Genomic DNA, 13,430 nt, shown 5'->3' with positions numbered 1-13,430 from the left:
CAGAAAAAAAAGAAAAAAAAGGAGCCACAAGTCGTTTAACATTATAAACCCAAAGTCGTTTACAAGTACTCTGTTCTCTTGACACTTATAGCTTTACGATCATGAATACTAAACTTCGTTACCGATCGTTTAGACAATATTGAGGTTCTGCGTATTATTTTATATTCTTCTATCGAGCTCCGTAGTTTAATCCCTCTTTTTGGGTTTTTTTTTTTGGGTTTTGTAGCGTCAAAAACTAGTCTCGTTCCGATTCTAATGAATGTTTTGGAAAGCTTTAAAATGATGCTTGCAGTTTTAATGTACATTTATGTATCCTATGATTTCATGCGAAAAAATCAGTCCCTGTGCTTGCTCTTCTTGCTCTTTTTCTTCTTGTCGCTGTTTATGTCCTTCACAAGCTCCACTTTTTGCTTGATGCGCTCCAGCGAAAGCTTGACATCGCCCTTTCTGAAATTGTCCAAGTCGTAATAAGCAGGAGCCAGCTCTACAAGCCACTCGGGCCTCACAGACGTGACAGTTCTGATGTAGTTTTTTGAGGTCAGCACAAACTCGTTGTAGACGACCCACTCGGCATCGTGGCCGAGCACAGCGCTCGGATGGATCAGAACGTCTTGGTCGTCCTTCACTGTGATGTAGCCCTTGCCACCGGATCTCTTCTTGGCTACCTGCATGAAAAAGCCTGCGGCTAACGCTTTTCTGATATTGTCGAAATAGCGAGGGTCCTCGTAGTCCGTGGTGGTAAGTGGCAGGTTGTAGCGAAGCATCATCCTTTCCAGCTGTGCTCTGATGTTGTCCGCGGACGATAGGGCCCTGTAGTTCAAAAAGTTATCGCGGCACCATTTGTTAATTCCGTACTCGTAAGCCTCATCAGACTTGAAAGCATGGTAAACATTCAGCAGCGTGATGTGATCTCCATCAGGGTGCGCGAAAATGGCCTTTGCATCGTCAGCCCTCTTTCTGTCCTTAGCAGGACGCACGAAGACGCTTGGCACAGAAAGCATCGCAACGATAGTTAACATCTCTTCAGCGCAATAGAACTCAGACGAACCTATCAGCATCACTGCCAGCATGGGGTCCAAGGGGAAATTGGATGCCAAACGGCCCAGCGGTGTCAAGTTACCATCATCATCCAAACAAGCCAGGTAATTGAGCTCTTCTAAAGCACGCATCATGGTCTCTGGTGCAGGTGGGTCCATAAAGTCGAAATGAACCAAATCGTTGATGTCTAGTTTTTTCAATTCCAAGACAGTGGAGGACAAATTGGAACGAAGAATTTCAGGATAGCTCTGCTCAATCAACTCTCTCTGGAAAGCTTCTTCGGTATAAAGTCTGAAACACTTACCTGGTCTTGTACGACCAGCACGACCAGCTCTCTGTTGAGCGGAGGCTTTAGAAATGGGCGATACAAGTAGGGACTCCACTCTGATTCTTGGGTTGTATACCTTTTGCTTCGAAAACCCGGGGTCAACCACATATACTATACCGTCGATAGTCAACGATGTTTCTGCAATATTTGTTGATACGACAACTTTTCTTCCAGCACGTCCATTGACAGGCTCGGGAGCCGGCTCAAAGATACGTTGTTGATGGTGAGGAGGCAATGAACCGTATAATGGGTAGACGCTAAGGGGACCACAGTTCTGCTCTCTCATTAGTTGGTCACCTTCTAAGGAAATTTTCCGTACTGCATCTTCAACTTCTTCTTCACCGGTTAAAAACAGCAAGATATCACCAGGTTCTTCTGTGGCATGTATTTGAAGGACAGTGCGAATAGCAGAATCCAGATAGTCTCTTTGGAATTCTGGAGTATAATACAATTCCACGGGAAATGTTCTACCAGGGACTGCTAGCAAAGGTGCGTCCATAAAGTATCTCTGAAATTTTGCAGCGTCCAAAGTAGCGGACATAATGATAAGTTTCAAATCTGGCCTCCGCACCACCACCTGCTTCAACAAACCCATAAGAATATCAGTGGCCAATGTTCTCTCGTGCGCTTCATCGAGAATAATACACGAATAGCGGCTCAGGTTGTGATCCTCCATAGCTTCTCTCAGCAACATACCGTCGGTCATATATTTCAAGATGGTTTTATTAGAGGTCTTGTTTTCAAAACGAATCGCGTAACCCACTTCTTCGCCTAATTTCACGTCCATTTCTTCACTCACTCTCTGGGCCACAGACATTGCTGCCACACGACGAGGTTGGGTACACGCCACTTGACTGTTCTCCAGATGAGGCATCTCATCGAACAAAACAAACTGTGGGATTTGTGTAGTCTTACCGGAACCGGTTTCACCTACAAATACCATGATTTGGTTTTCCTGGTAAATTTTAAGAAACTCGTCTCTCTGAGCGTGAACGGGCAGGTCCCTTCTAATCTTTAAAATGTCAAAATAACGAGGACTAAATGCAGACCCTGTGAAGGGATTCACCGTGCCACTTTCTAGCCTAGCTGCTTGTTCGGCAGTTGTTTTGTGTCTCTGGAGCTGCGCGAACTCGCCAGCATCATGATGTGTTAACGGCTGATCATGGTATTCGTGTCCTTTCTTGGTCAGTTCCTCGGCGATTTCGGCCGCACGTTCGGGCACCGAACTCTCTACAGCAGATTTGTGTTCGCTGTTACTTGAAAGCCGTCTTTTGGAAGTCATCTTCGAATGTTTAGTCGGCAAGCAGTCTGTAAGAATCCTTTTCAGTTCCAACCTTGAACGTAGCTCATCGCGCGATGAGCTCTAAAATTTTATACCATATTTCGATATCGCGGTGTACGGTAATTTCCTTGAGCGTCAGTAAACCTTCAAAGTGATAAGATCCGGGCTTTACCAAAAATGATCATGTTAGACACTGTCTGCATCGCAATAGGTGATACTAGCTTCAGCTGACATTAGGCTTGTGTGAAATTCCTCAGTGTGCCTAATTTCTGAGTTGATCAACTCACTTGTAAACGGAGTCCCATAGAGAAATAACTGTCAGCTCTACTACAGCTATCCGCGCAACAACAAATCGTAGTCTTCACCGAGTACCCGTGTATTCCAGTTTGCTCCTCACTTGAATCTGCTTGCTCCTCTTAAAGTGTTCGTTCAGCCGAAATGTTCATATAGTTTATTTCGCTACCAGCAGTGACAGCGGTTTTTTAAAATTAACTTGAAAATCGAGAGTCGAAAATCAGAAAAAGTACGAATGGAGAGAAAGTGACCTAAAGTGTGTCCTGAGCTGATTTTAGCTACATGTACCCATCGTCTGCTGATAGTAAAAAGGTGCAATATCGCGACCCTTACCTGTCTTCTGCTATTTTTTTTTTTTGAGAAATCCTAGTGTCTAAATCTAAAAATGAAACCCCACAATAACCTCTTAAAATTATGCTATAAACAACTGTCATATGCAAACTAAGTGGACCAATCTAGAACTTGGTCAAATAATCCTCGCTGTGTGCTTAGACTTCAACAAGTTTTCATGTCATCCTATAATAATTCGTATATTGTGATCGACCAGCTAGGTAGTCAAATTTAACAGACGTCCTACACTACTTCCAGTATCACTTCACTGCCCTAGGACGAAAATTGAAGGAAGCAGACAGATCGTGCCCTGCTCTGAATCTCTACTACTTGTAGCTATCTTTTTGCGTATCAATTCTGTCTATAGCCAGACACAATGAGCACTAGACAGTCCTTATACTATACTTATTGTCTGTTAACATCTGCTAGAGATGTTGTAAAAGGAAGTGCATCTATTGGATGCGCATCGCTAACATCCTGGGCCGAAAGCTCCACGTTAACAAGACCTATTTTGAGCAGAAGTCGTCTTTTTTACGATCCAGAATGGGAGAAAGCTCGTGCATTGTCCGAGCAAAGAAGGTCCCAGCCTAAAACTAAGAGCAAGGCCAGCAAGAAGGGCGGAATAAGGCACTATTCAACATTCACAAGCGTAAGGTTAAACTCCACGGATGCAAAGAAAGCTGCTGTTTCAAACATAGCGGAAAAAGAGGTATGTTGAGAAATCCACAAAAACACAATGGATCAAAGCTTCATGTTCGATACTAATAAGTTTTACAAATGAAGCAAAAAAATGCTCTTAAAAGCTCTGAAATACCATCTTCGAGAATATCGCGTCTTTTCCATTATGGCTCCCTTGCGGCTGGGGTTGGATTTTCAGCGGCGACGGACGGCTTCTCTCAAGCTGTGCGCGGTCAGTCGCTAGATCTCAAATCACTTATTCTCTCAGATGCCAACATAGACCGTATTACTCAAAAATTTTCCAAAATGCGTGGCGCTGCATTAAAGATAGGTCAAATGATGTCTTTTCAAGATGAGCGTGTTTTGCCCAAAGAGCTATACATTATTTTATCTCGCGTTCAAAATGGTGCTCACTACATGCCTCAAAGACAACTGGATAGGCTTCTGACGAGAGAATTAGGCTCATCTTGGAGAGAAAAATTCTCCAAATTCGATCTCGTACCCATGGCCGCCGCATCCATTGGTCAGGTTCACGAGGCAGTGTTACCATCGGGCGAAGAAGTTGTGGTTAAAGTTCAATATCCAGGTGTAAAGGATTCTATCGATTCAGACCTTAATAATGTGCTCATGTTCCTGACCGCCTCCCGTTTGCTACCCAAGGGACTTTTTTTAGACAAGACGGTAGAGAACGCGAGAACCGAATTGAAATGGGAGTGTGATTACAAGCGAGAGGCCGCGGCTTTACAGAAATTTGAGACTTTGCTGAAGGACGATCCAGTTCTCGTTACTCCCAAAGTTTTTGAAGAATTAACCACCGAAAATATAATCACAATGACCAAGATGCAAGGTACTGAGATAATGAAGCTGCCTGACAGCACATCGCAGGAAACAAAAAATTTCATTTCGGAATCAATCATGCGTCTATGTCTACGTGAAATAGCAGAGTTTCAGTTCATGCAAACGGATCCTAACTGGGCCAATTTCCTCTACAATGAGAATGATAAAACATTGGAGCTCTTGGACTTTGGCGCCTCCCGGGACTTCCCACAGGAGTTTATCCTTTTGTACCGACGCATGCTGACCGCCGGCAGTTTGAAAGACCGCACAAAAGTCGCTCAGCTCTCGCAACAGCTGGGCTACCTGACCGGCCTAGAATCTAAGGCTATGATAGACGCACATGTCGACTCCGTTCTTACTTTGTCAGAACCCTTCGTAGGTCCCACCGATAAGCTGTTCGATTTTTCCGAGCAGACCGTCACTGACAGAATCAGGACCAACATCAACTTGATGTTAAAGGAGCGCCTGTGTCCACCACCAGAGGAGACGTATTCCTTGCACAGAAAATTTAGCGGAGTGTTCCTTTTGTGCGCAAGGATGAGAGCTGAAATACCAATGGCTAAACTATTCCAAGAGCATTTTGCATTGTACGATTAATATAGAGTGTTTAGTAAATGATTGAACGGTAAAGGAAAAGGAAGCCTTTTTTCGTGTCACTGGGCTAGAAATTAAAGTCTCAATGCCAGTGTAGGTTACCTAAACTTAAAAATGGTGCAACAATGAAATCTCTAGAATATGAACCAACCTACTCGAATTACAAATAATATCGCCAATGAACTCAGGGTACACCGACTAACTCATGTACCGGTATTGTCTGGTCTTCAAGATCTAACTTTTTTGACCAAAAAATTATAATGTCAAAAAAATGAAACGGACAGGAATTGAACCTGCAACCCTTCGATTGCAATTTTCCGTATGAACCAGAATTTAACTGGAGTCGAAAGCTCTACCATTGAGCCACCGCTTCATTCTTGAAAAGATTACAAAACTTTACCGTATATATAGGCTTAAAAAGGTAACATGACTTGATGTTTCTGGATTGGCTTGGCACCAGGCACTTCAAGATCGAATGAAAGCAGTATCAGCATAGCCACAACCAATTATTAGAACATATCGTCCTTTTTCCTGACGCACGGTTAGTTTTTAGCGAATCACTCCAAATCTCCGTGACTCATGTCTTATTTCTCGAAAGACGGTCTCCTCAGCTTGACTCATTTTCTCAGACACTGATTTTTTCCGTGCATATAAAACCTAGGTTGAAAAACCGACGACAGTGACAAGGCCAGACTAGAAAAAAGAGATATCAGTAAAACTAAGGATATTTCGAGTAGATTCGTAGGACCAATGGTTACCGGCGATCCTAAACTTTCTCCAAAAATTTTGGAACTACTTTCTAATGTAGTGAGAGAAATCACAGTGTCATTGACAGAGCCGTTGAGCGAATTCGTGGATATTTTGACGGAGTCATTGATGTATCCAAGAGGAACTACAAACTCATTGATGAATATTCTCTGCAAGACAAATGAAGAAATTGAAATTCGGGAAGCTGCTGAATTTGTAAGTCAAGATTTGGGAACTGCTTGTCTACTGGATGCCGTGCACACCGCGAAACTTATAGGAAAACTGAACGTGTTGAGCAAACGTAGAGATTATCCGCTCACACAGTCTGCGATGCTAGAGGAAGTCCACAGTGCGCTTGTGAGTCTGCTGAAACAGCTAAGCGGCCAGATGGAGACCTGCTCCCACCTTTTTTTCTACAAAGATCTGTTACGAGAAAGCGTGGTGCATTTTCGCCACGCATTTGACGCCTTGCAAGATCTAGACGCTATTAGCGTGAGGCTGGTGTTAAGCGCACGGGAATCCAGCGCTCCCGAACACCCACTTTTGGATATCGATGCCAAGACCACAGGATACATAAGGACGTTCACAGTGACGAATGCAAATTGGCATGAACAACTGCTGCTGGGGTCTCGCGCTTTGAAAGAATATCTGGTTCTTCACACGCCGAGTGGCGACGACTCGACAAATGCGCTGTACGAAGAAGCCACGGTCGTGGTGCGATCGCCGGTCTTCAGAAACTACGTCCAGGCTCGAAAATCGCAGCTCAAGATAACGCATAGAAGGATTTTTTAATGGACTTGAGGAAACGAAGCATTCGCGTAGGAGCTCAAACTCTGTCTCTTGTTGGTCCATTTCATAGGTAAGCTAGTGATGTAAAACACGATCACTTTACACGTCTGTGACGTCTGAGTTAAAAAACTAATCAAGATAATGAGTTAGTTCTACTGGCGCCACACAAGGCACAGTACGACCCGAGACCATAAGACATGAAGCCTTTATTTTATCTCGAAAATCGTCAAAGGTAGATCCACTGCACACGTTTTTTTTTTCGTGTGTCTTCACAGTAAATATTGCCTTTTCCTGTTTCTACCACACATCAAAGCGTTCATTATGTTCAAAATATAGGTTGTTTTCCCAAGATCCGATTTCGACACTCAGGCCTCGAGTAAAAGAACCCCAGATTCCTAATCTTCTACCGCATTAACAACAACCAATATTATTCTTACGCCATGATTGTAGCCCTCGAGAGCCTGGCCCACGATGGCTTCCTGCTATTTTTCGTGCTTTTTTTTTTTTCCTGTCTGGCTCTCGGCACCAGCACAGTTGGTCAAAAGAAAAGAGAAGCGCATCGCGCATGTGCTCGAGGACTTACCGATAACTTCAAGACGAAGCTGTATAAAATCAACAACATCTATCGGCTGGTGAACATCTCCCACTGCTGGAACCAACTTTGTCAAACGGTCTGTGAAAAGTCTTGCCAAAATTCAGTTTCTGCTTCTCCCAGCGTTGAGCTGCAAATAAGACATAAACTCTACTTATCATGAGCGTGCAAGGTGAGCTTTCATCACGTAAAGTGGCTGCCGGCAGCAGCGGCACTGCCACGGAGACAGTGGTTTCCAAACGTGCCATCGATACCAACGGTAACGTTTTCGAAGTTCCTGACTACACCATTAAAGACATTCTGTCAGCGATACCCAAAGAGTGTTACAAGAGAGACCTGTGGTGGTCATTGCACTACGTGGCTCGCGATATCGCCGCGATCGTAACTATCGGTTACGTTGGTACAAGCTACATCCCGGTGTGGTTCCCCAGCAGCACGCTTGCGCGTGCTGCTGCCTACATGGTGCAATCGTACCTGATTGGTCTTTTCGGATTTGGACTTTGGATTTTGGCCCACGAATGCGGCCATTCGGCGTTTTCGGACTCCAACTTGGTCAACGATACCGTGGGATGGGTCCTACACTCTTGGTGGATGGTTCCTTACTTCTCTTGGAAATTCTCGCACAGTAAGCATCACAAGGCGACGGGTCACATGACCCGTGACATGGTATTCATCCCATACACACAGAAGGAGTTTCTGGAGACCAGAAACAAGTCGAAGCTGAGCGAAGTCATGGAAGAGACCCCCATTGCCACGCTTCTTACCCTGTTGGCCCAGCAATTGGGTGGCCTGCAACTGTATTTGGCCACAAATGCCACCGGCCAGCCATACCCGGGTGTTTCCAAGTTTTTCAAGTCCCACTACTGGCCCACTTCTCCTGTTTTTGACGCTAAGGATTTCTGGTACATTATTCTCAGTGACATTGGTATCCTAGCGACGTTGACGGCTAATTATATGTGGTACAGAGCCTACGGCGCTCACGTGGTGCTGATCAACTGGTTTTTGCCCTGGCTATGGGTCAACCACTGGCTGGTGTTTGTGACCTTTTTGCAGCACACGGACCCTACAATGCCTCACTACGACACCAATGAGTGGACTTTTGCCAAGGGCGCCGCTGCCACTATCGACAGAGACTATGGATTTGTGGGGCAACACATTTTCCACGATATCATTGAAACCCACGTCCTGCACCATTACTGCAGTCGTATTCCTTTCTACAATGCCCGTAAGGCTACGTCGGCCATTAAGGACGTGATGGGCAAGCACTATCGCTACGAGGGCGAAAACATGTGGAGATCCTTATGGAAGGTTGCCAGGTCGTGCCAGTTTGTTGAAGACAACGAGTCTAAAGATGGTGTCTATATGTTCAGAAATACGAACAACATTGGAACTTCCCCCGTCAGCGAATGAATTATACAACAAAATACAGAAATGTTACTATTCCCGGAGGCGATTCTCGAGCCACTTATTTAAACAACAAAACAGATAGAGGACGGTGTATATTGTCATAGACTAGAATATTCATAACCATTTGATCTTAGGCCAAATCCCCATCTTCCTCTGCTAGCAGATATCATGGATGGTCTTTATATCTGTAACCTCGTGATCCCCATCGCTGAATTGCGATGACCCGTGTACAATGCTCATCATGCGCTCTGCCGGATCGGGTAAAATGTAAACATCAACACTTTTTTTAACCGATCCTCGAACGTAGCAAGCACAGAGGTCTTAGTTTTGGGAACTTTGCCAGTCTTTGAAGAGACTAAAATTTTAGGAAAAGAATTTGTAGACTGGAATACTCCCTATTTTCTGAGAATTCAATTAGCAAGCAAGCGAGCTCAAAAAGTCAAAATCATAAACCCGATAGCAGCTTTGGGAGTGATTTATTGTATGATTAGCTTATGCCAGATAATCGCACGAATAAACACAATTTCTCCGATAATGCTAGCAAATCTGTACTTTCCTTGACTTCGCCGGCGAAGTTGAATGTGGTATCCTCGGATTGGTCGAAAATGACGGCGAAAAAGCCGATCGGAAAAGTGGTCAAAAGACAATCGTCGAGCAGCTCGGCCACACTCTCGAATGTGACAAACATCATGCCGAGCACGAAGGGCGGAATACAGCGACCCATGCTGCAGTACGTTCCGCCCCTTCTCAAACGGTCTTCTTCTTTGTTCCAGGACGATCTTGATTCCACCGACAATCGCAAATCCATCAAATCGCAGGACTCAGACGAAAGCTGTTTTGCCACAGATCGGTTCATTCCGCTTCGTAAAGAAAATTCATTCTCGCATTCCAAGATCGATCCGCTGGATATGGACGACGAAACTCCACCACCCAATGCATCGCCTTCGACACATCTAAAGGCGCAAACAAAACGGGTGTTTAAACAAAACGTTGCGGAAGCATGTGGACTGGACATGAACCAACGAATCTTACAATACATGCCCAGACCTCCCACATCATCAAGCTGCAAGCAAACGTATTCGATTGGCAATCGATCTCATTATTCATATTCGTCCCTACATGGCTCGGGACCCAGTCCCGAGCTTGCCAAACTCAGAAAGATTAATTCTAATCCTGAAAGAATTCTGGATGCACCTGGATTTCAAGACGATTTTTATCTGAATCTGGTGAGTTGGTCCAATAAGAACGTGTTAGCTATTGCTCTTGATTCAGCACTTTACCTGTGGAATGGTGCAACCGGTAACGTCACACTGTTGGTAGACTTCGAACAACCGGGTGCTATAAGCAGCGTAACATGGTCCGACGACGACTGTCATATTTCGATCGGTAGATCCGGAGGGGATACGGAAATTTGGGATGTTGAAACAATGTCGCATGTCAGGACCATGAGATCGGAGTTAGGCGTTCGCATTGGTTCCCAGTCGTGGCTCGAAACATTGATTGCAACAGGAGCCAAAAGTGGTGAAATTCACATTAACGACGTACGAATCAAAAACCACATAGTATCCAGCTGGGAAGAACATCGAGGAGAAGTGTGCGGTATCAGTTACCGCCCTGATGGGTTGCAATTAGCCTCAGGAAGTAACGACAATACCGTTGTAATCTGGGACACCAGAACCTCTTTACCACAGCATATTAAAAGACAGCATACCGCCGCCGTGAAAGCCATGGCCTGGAGCCCTGACACCACCAACCTTTTGGCAACTGGTGGCGGTCAAACAGACAAACACATCCACTTCTGGAACACAACAACTGGTGCCAGAACTGGCAGCATTAATACAGGATCTCAGGTGAGTTCTTTACACTGGGGTCAAAGTTACAGTTCCAGTGCCATGCAACGAGAAATAGTCGCCACGGGTGGTAATCCTGAGAACGCCATATCCATTTACAACTTCGACACCAAATTCAAAGTCGCAGAAATAGTCAATGCGCATGAGGCAAGAATTTGCTCTAGCCAGTTATCTCCAGATGGCACCGTTTTAGCTACAGTTGGCGGTGACGAAAATCTCAAGTTTTACAAAGTATTTGAGCCCAGGAGAAAAAGACCTCAAGGAGTTTGCGACGGTGAGAGTCTAATGGGCTTGCTCAAAGTTGGTGATACCTGCGACGACGACGCTTCACGATCACCGACTCGAAGAAACACTTCGGATTTCGTCATAAGATAACTTTCCTGCAAAAGTAAGTAGTTCGGAAAATAATGCATACAACAAAAAAAAACAAGTTACGTAGTGGAAAGCACACCTCAGAGTAAAAGGACGGACCCCCACAGTGAAAGGCATAACGACTTCTAAAACCAATGGATGAACTCATCCTATCAACTTTAGAAGGGGATTTTTTTTTTTAAAAAAAAAAATAGGGCGAGAGAAGACTAAATGAGAGGCGCACGCAGTGCGGATTGTACCGTGCAATGACTGCAACACCTCTGAGCGGTTCAACGTCAAACTAGCCTTTGTAACGGCATTTATCACTTTCTTACGCAGAACAGCCATAGGACCATCCGATGCAATAAGCCGGGAGAACGAGCAAGCTCGCCATATTACAGCGTCGAAACACGACCGGCCACACACCAAAACAGAAAGACCACTCCTCTCCCACCGAGATGGGGCGTAAGACAGTGACACACACCTGGGCTAATCCGCATCAAACAGAAAAACACCCTCTTCCCTCTAATTCATTTCCAAAAATAGGGCTTGTAACATATTAAACATCCTCATTGAGGACATTCCAGTTGTTACACTGAAAAGAACAGATACTACACTTGATCTAAGCCAAAAGGCAAAGAGATTTGGTTTTCTAAAAACAATGGAAATGCGAGTGGTAACAAGAGAGAAGAGTTGAGTTTTTTTCCGGTGCTTTTATACTGAAAAACCAATAATGTTACCCGGATCGTAAAACTTCGTGAACTGTGACCGAACATTCACGCACGGATTTTGTATACGTGGAGAAGCGTGAGAAGAAGCACTTTCTTGGCGTAGCTATCTGAACATTCATCCCTCTCTTCAAGCCCGTGTTTTTGAATTTTAACAAAATAACGATTATCTCGTACACGTGATACCATCACGTACGACGAAGTAACTTTAAAGAATTATGTACTCCTGTCTCCTTTAAACACAAGGTAACAGTAGTCTATGAATTGAAGAGCCATGAGTTACAATTGAAAACGAACAAAACGGCTTTACCAATAGTAAAAGTAATCCACTACTACTCGGAAACTCTAGAGATTGATAAGAGCTTTCGAACCATATGACGGAATCTGTATCTGTCGAACAGCAACTTGCTGTACAGTCCATAAGAAGATTTCTGAAGTCAAAAACATCTTACGATGTTCTGCCAGTATCATACCGATTGATCGTAATGGACACATCTCTACTGGTGAAAAAGTCTCTAAACATTTTGCTGCAAAATAATATCGTTTCTGCGCCGCTATGGGACTCACATACGTCGAAATTTGCCGGTCTGCTGACGTCGTCGGACTTCATCAATGTCATCCAATATTATTTTTCCAACCCTGACAAGTTCGAGCTTGTGGATAAGCTGCAACTGGACGGACTCAAGGATATAGAGCGTGTCATTGGCGTCAGACCGCTCGACACGGGCTCCATTCACCCATTCAAACCGCTGTATGATGCATGTTGCAAGATGATTGAATCGCGCAGTCGTAGAATCCCGCTTATTGATCAGGATGAGGAAACGCATCGCGAGATTGTGGTGAGTGTACTGACCCAGTACCGAATTCTCAAGTTTGTGGCCCTCAACTGCCGCGAAACACGTCATTTGAGAAGGCCTATTGGAGAACTGGACATTGTAACCGGCGGTGAGCTCTTGAGCTGCAACATGCATACGCCCGTCATCGACGTCATACAACTGTTGACGCAAGGCGGTGTATCGAGCGTCCCGATTCTGGACAACCAGCGTCGGCTGGTGAACGTGTACGAAGCAGTAGACGTACTGGGGCTGATCAAGGGCGGGATGTACAACGATTTATCGCTCAGCGTGGGCGAAGCGCTTATGAGACGCTCCGACGACTTCGAGGGCGTGTATACGTGCACGAAGCACGATAAGCTCTTTACCATTATGGACACGATCCGGAAATCCCGGGTGCATCGCTTCTTCGTTGTTGACGACGAGGGTCTTTTAACGGGCGTTTTGACACTGAGCGATATTCTCAAGTACATTCTGTTCGAGGAGAATTGATAGCGACTTCACATCGGTACCGAAGCATTGGAATTAATCATCACAATCGTATCATTCTCCAAACGTCCAGCCGAACCAAACTCTATTCCCATTTTTTTTCCCAAATCCTCTAAAGTCCACCATCTCTCGCCCGCTTGCATGCCCACACTCCCAGCAAACGCAAATTGTAATTTTCCGCTGTGCGGTATTCACAATATGAGGCCAGTTCCTCTAAAACACAATTTTACCTAGGTAAAACCTACTTAATTTTCAGCATAAGT

General features: G+C 44.8%; 6 protein-coding genes and 2 non-coding genes across 8 annotated transcripts; 5 read left to right on the top strand and 3 right to left on the bottom strand.

Annotated features, from left to right (window-relative positions):
- Positions 1–335: 335 nt before the first annotated feature.
- Positions 336–2,648, bottom strand: PRP43 (LALA0S13e03818g1_1; the record flags this gene model as incomplete). The annotated part of the gene is made up of 1 exon (XM_022773932.1): positions 336–2,648. The coding sequence occupies one exon, from the start codon at positions 2,646–2,648 to the stop codon at positions 336–338; it is 2,313 nt and encodes a 770-aa protein (XP_022631023.1).
- A 1,000-nt stretch (positions 2,649–3,648) lies between these two features.
- COQ8 (LALA0S13e03796g1_1) lies at positions 3,649–5,384 on the top strand (the record flags this gene model as incomplete). The annotated part of the gene is made up of 2 exons (XM_022773921.1): positions 3,649–3,981; positions 4,056–5,384. 2 exons carry the CDS (start codon positions 3,649–3,651, stop codon positions 5,382–5,384), a joined length of 1,662 nt encoding a protein of 553 aa, XP_022631022.1.
- A 269-nt stretch (positions 5,385–5,653) lies between these two features.
- LALA0_S13e03774r lies at positions 5,654–5,754 on the bottom strand. Its single transcript has 2 exons — positions 5,718–5,754; positions 5,654–5,690 (listed from the first exon to the last, which is right to left on the bottom strand). It is a non-coding gene; the product is annotated as a tRNA-Trp (tRNA).
- A 377-nt stretch (positions 5,755–6,131) lies between these two features.
- On the top strand, positions 6,132–6,920 carry ARO5 (LALA0S13e03752g1_1; the record flags this gene model as incomplete). Its single annotated transcript, XM_022773910.1, has 1 exon — positions 6,132–6,920. The coding sequence occupies one exon, from the start codon at positions 6,132–6,134 to the stop codon at positions 6,918–6,920; it is 789 nt and encodes a 262-aa protein (XP_022631021.1).
- Positions 6,921–7,668: 748 nt separating this feature from the next.
- Positions 7,669–8,919, top strand: LALA0_S13e03730g (LALA0S13e03730g1_1; the record flags this gene model as incomplete). Its single annotated transcript, XM_022773899.1, has 1 exon — positions 7,669–8,919. One exon carries the CDS (start codon positions 7,669–7,671, stop codon positions 8,917–8,919), a length of 1,251 nt encoding a protein of 416 aa, XP_022631020.1.
- A 491-nt stretch (positions 8,920–9,410) lies between these two features.
- Positions 9,411–11,141, top strand: CDC20 (LALA0S13e03708g1_1; the record flags this gene model as incomplete). Its single annotated transcript, XM_022773888.1, has 1 exon — positions 9,411–11,141. The coding sequence occupies one exon, from the start codon at positions 9,411–9,413 to the stop codon at positions 11,139–11,141; it is 1,731 nt and encodes a 576-aa protein (XP_022631019.1).
- Positions 11,142–11,653: 512 nt separating this feature from the next.
- LALA0_S13e03686r lies at positions 11,654–11,768 on the bottom strand. Its single transcript, XR_002665942.1, has one exon. It is a non-coding gene; the product is annotated as an uncharacterized ncRNA (small nuclear RNA).
- A 451-nt stretch (positions 11,769–12,219) lies between these two features.
- Positions 12,220–13,170, top strand: SNF4 (LALA0S13e03664g1_1; the record flags this gene model as incomplete). Its single annotated transcript, XM_022773877.1, has 1 exon — positions 12,220–13,170. The coding sequence occupies one exon, from the start codon at positions 12,220–12,222 to the stop codon at positions 13,168–13,170; it is 951 nt and encodes a 316-aa protein (XP_022631018.1).
- Positions 13,171–13,430: the final 260 nt, after the last annotated feature.

Source organism: Lachancea lanzarotensis, scaffold LALA0S13 (genome assembly GCF_000938715.1).
Source record: "Lachancea lanzarotensis genome assembly LALA0, scaffold LALA0S13, whole genome shotgun sequence".
In the NCBI taxonomy this organism is placed as follows: domain Eukaryota; kingdom Fungi; phylum Ascomycota; class Saccharomycetes; order Saccharomycetales; family Saccharomycetaceae; genus Lachancea; species Lachancea lanzarotensis.
Note: the sequence above shows the minus strand (reverse complement) of the source record. Positions and strands in the feature narration are given on the sequence as shown.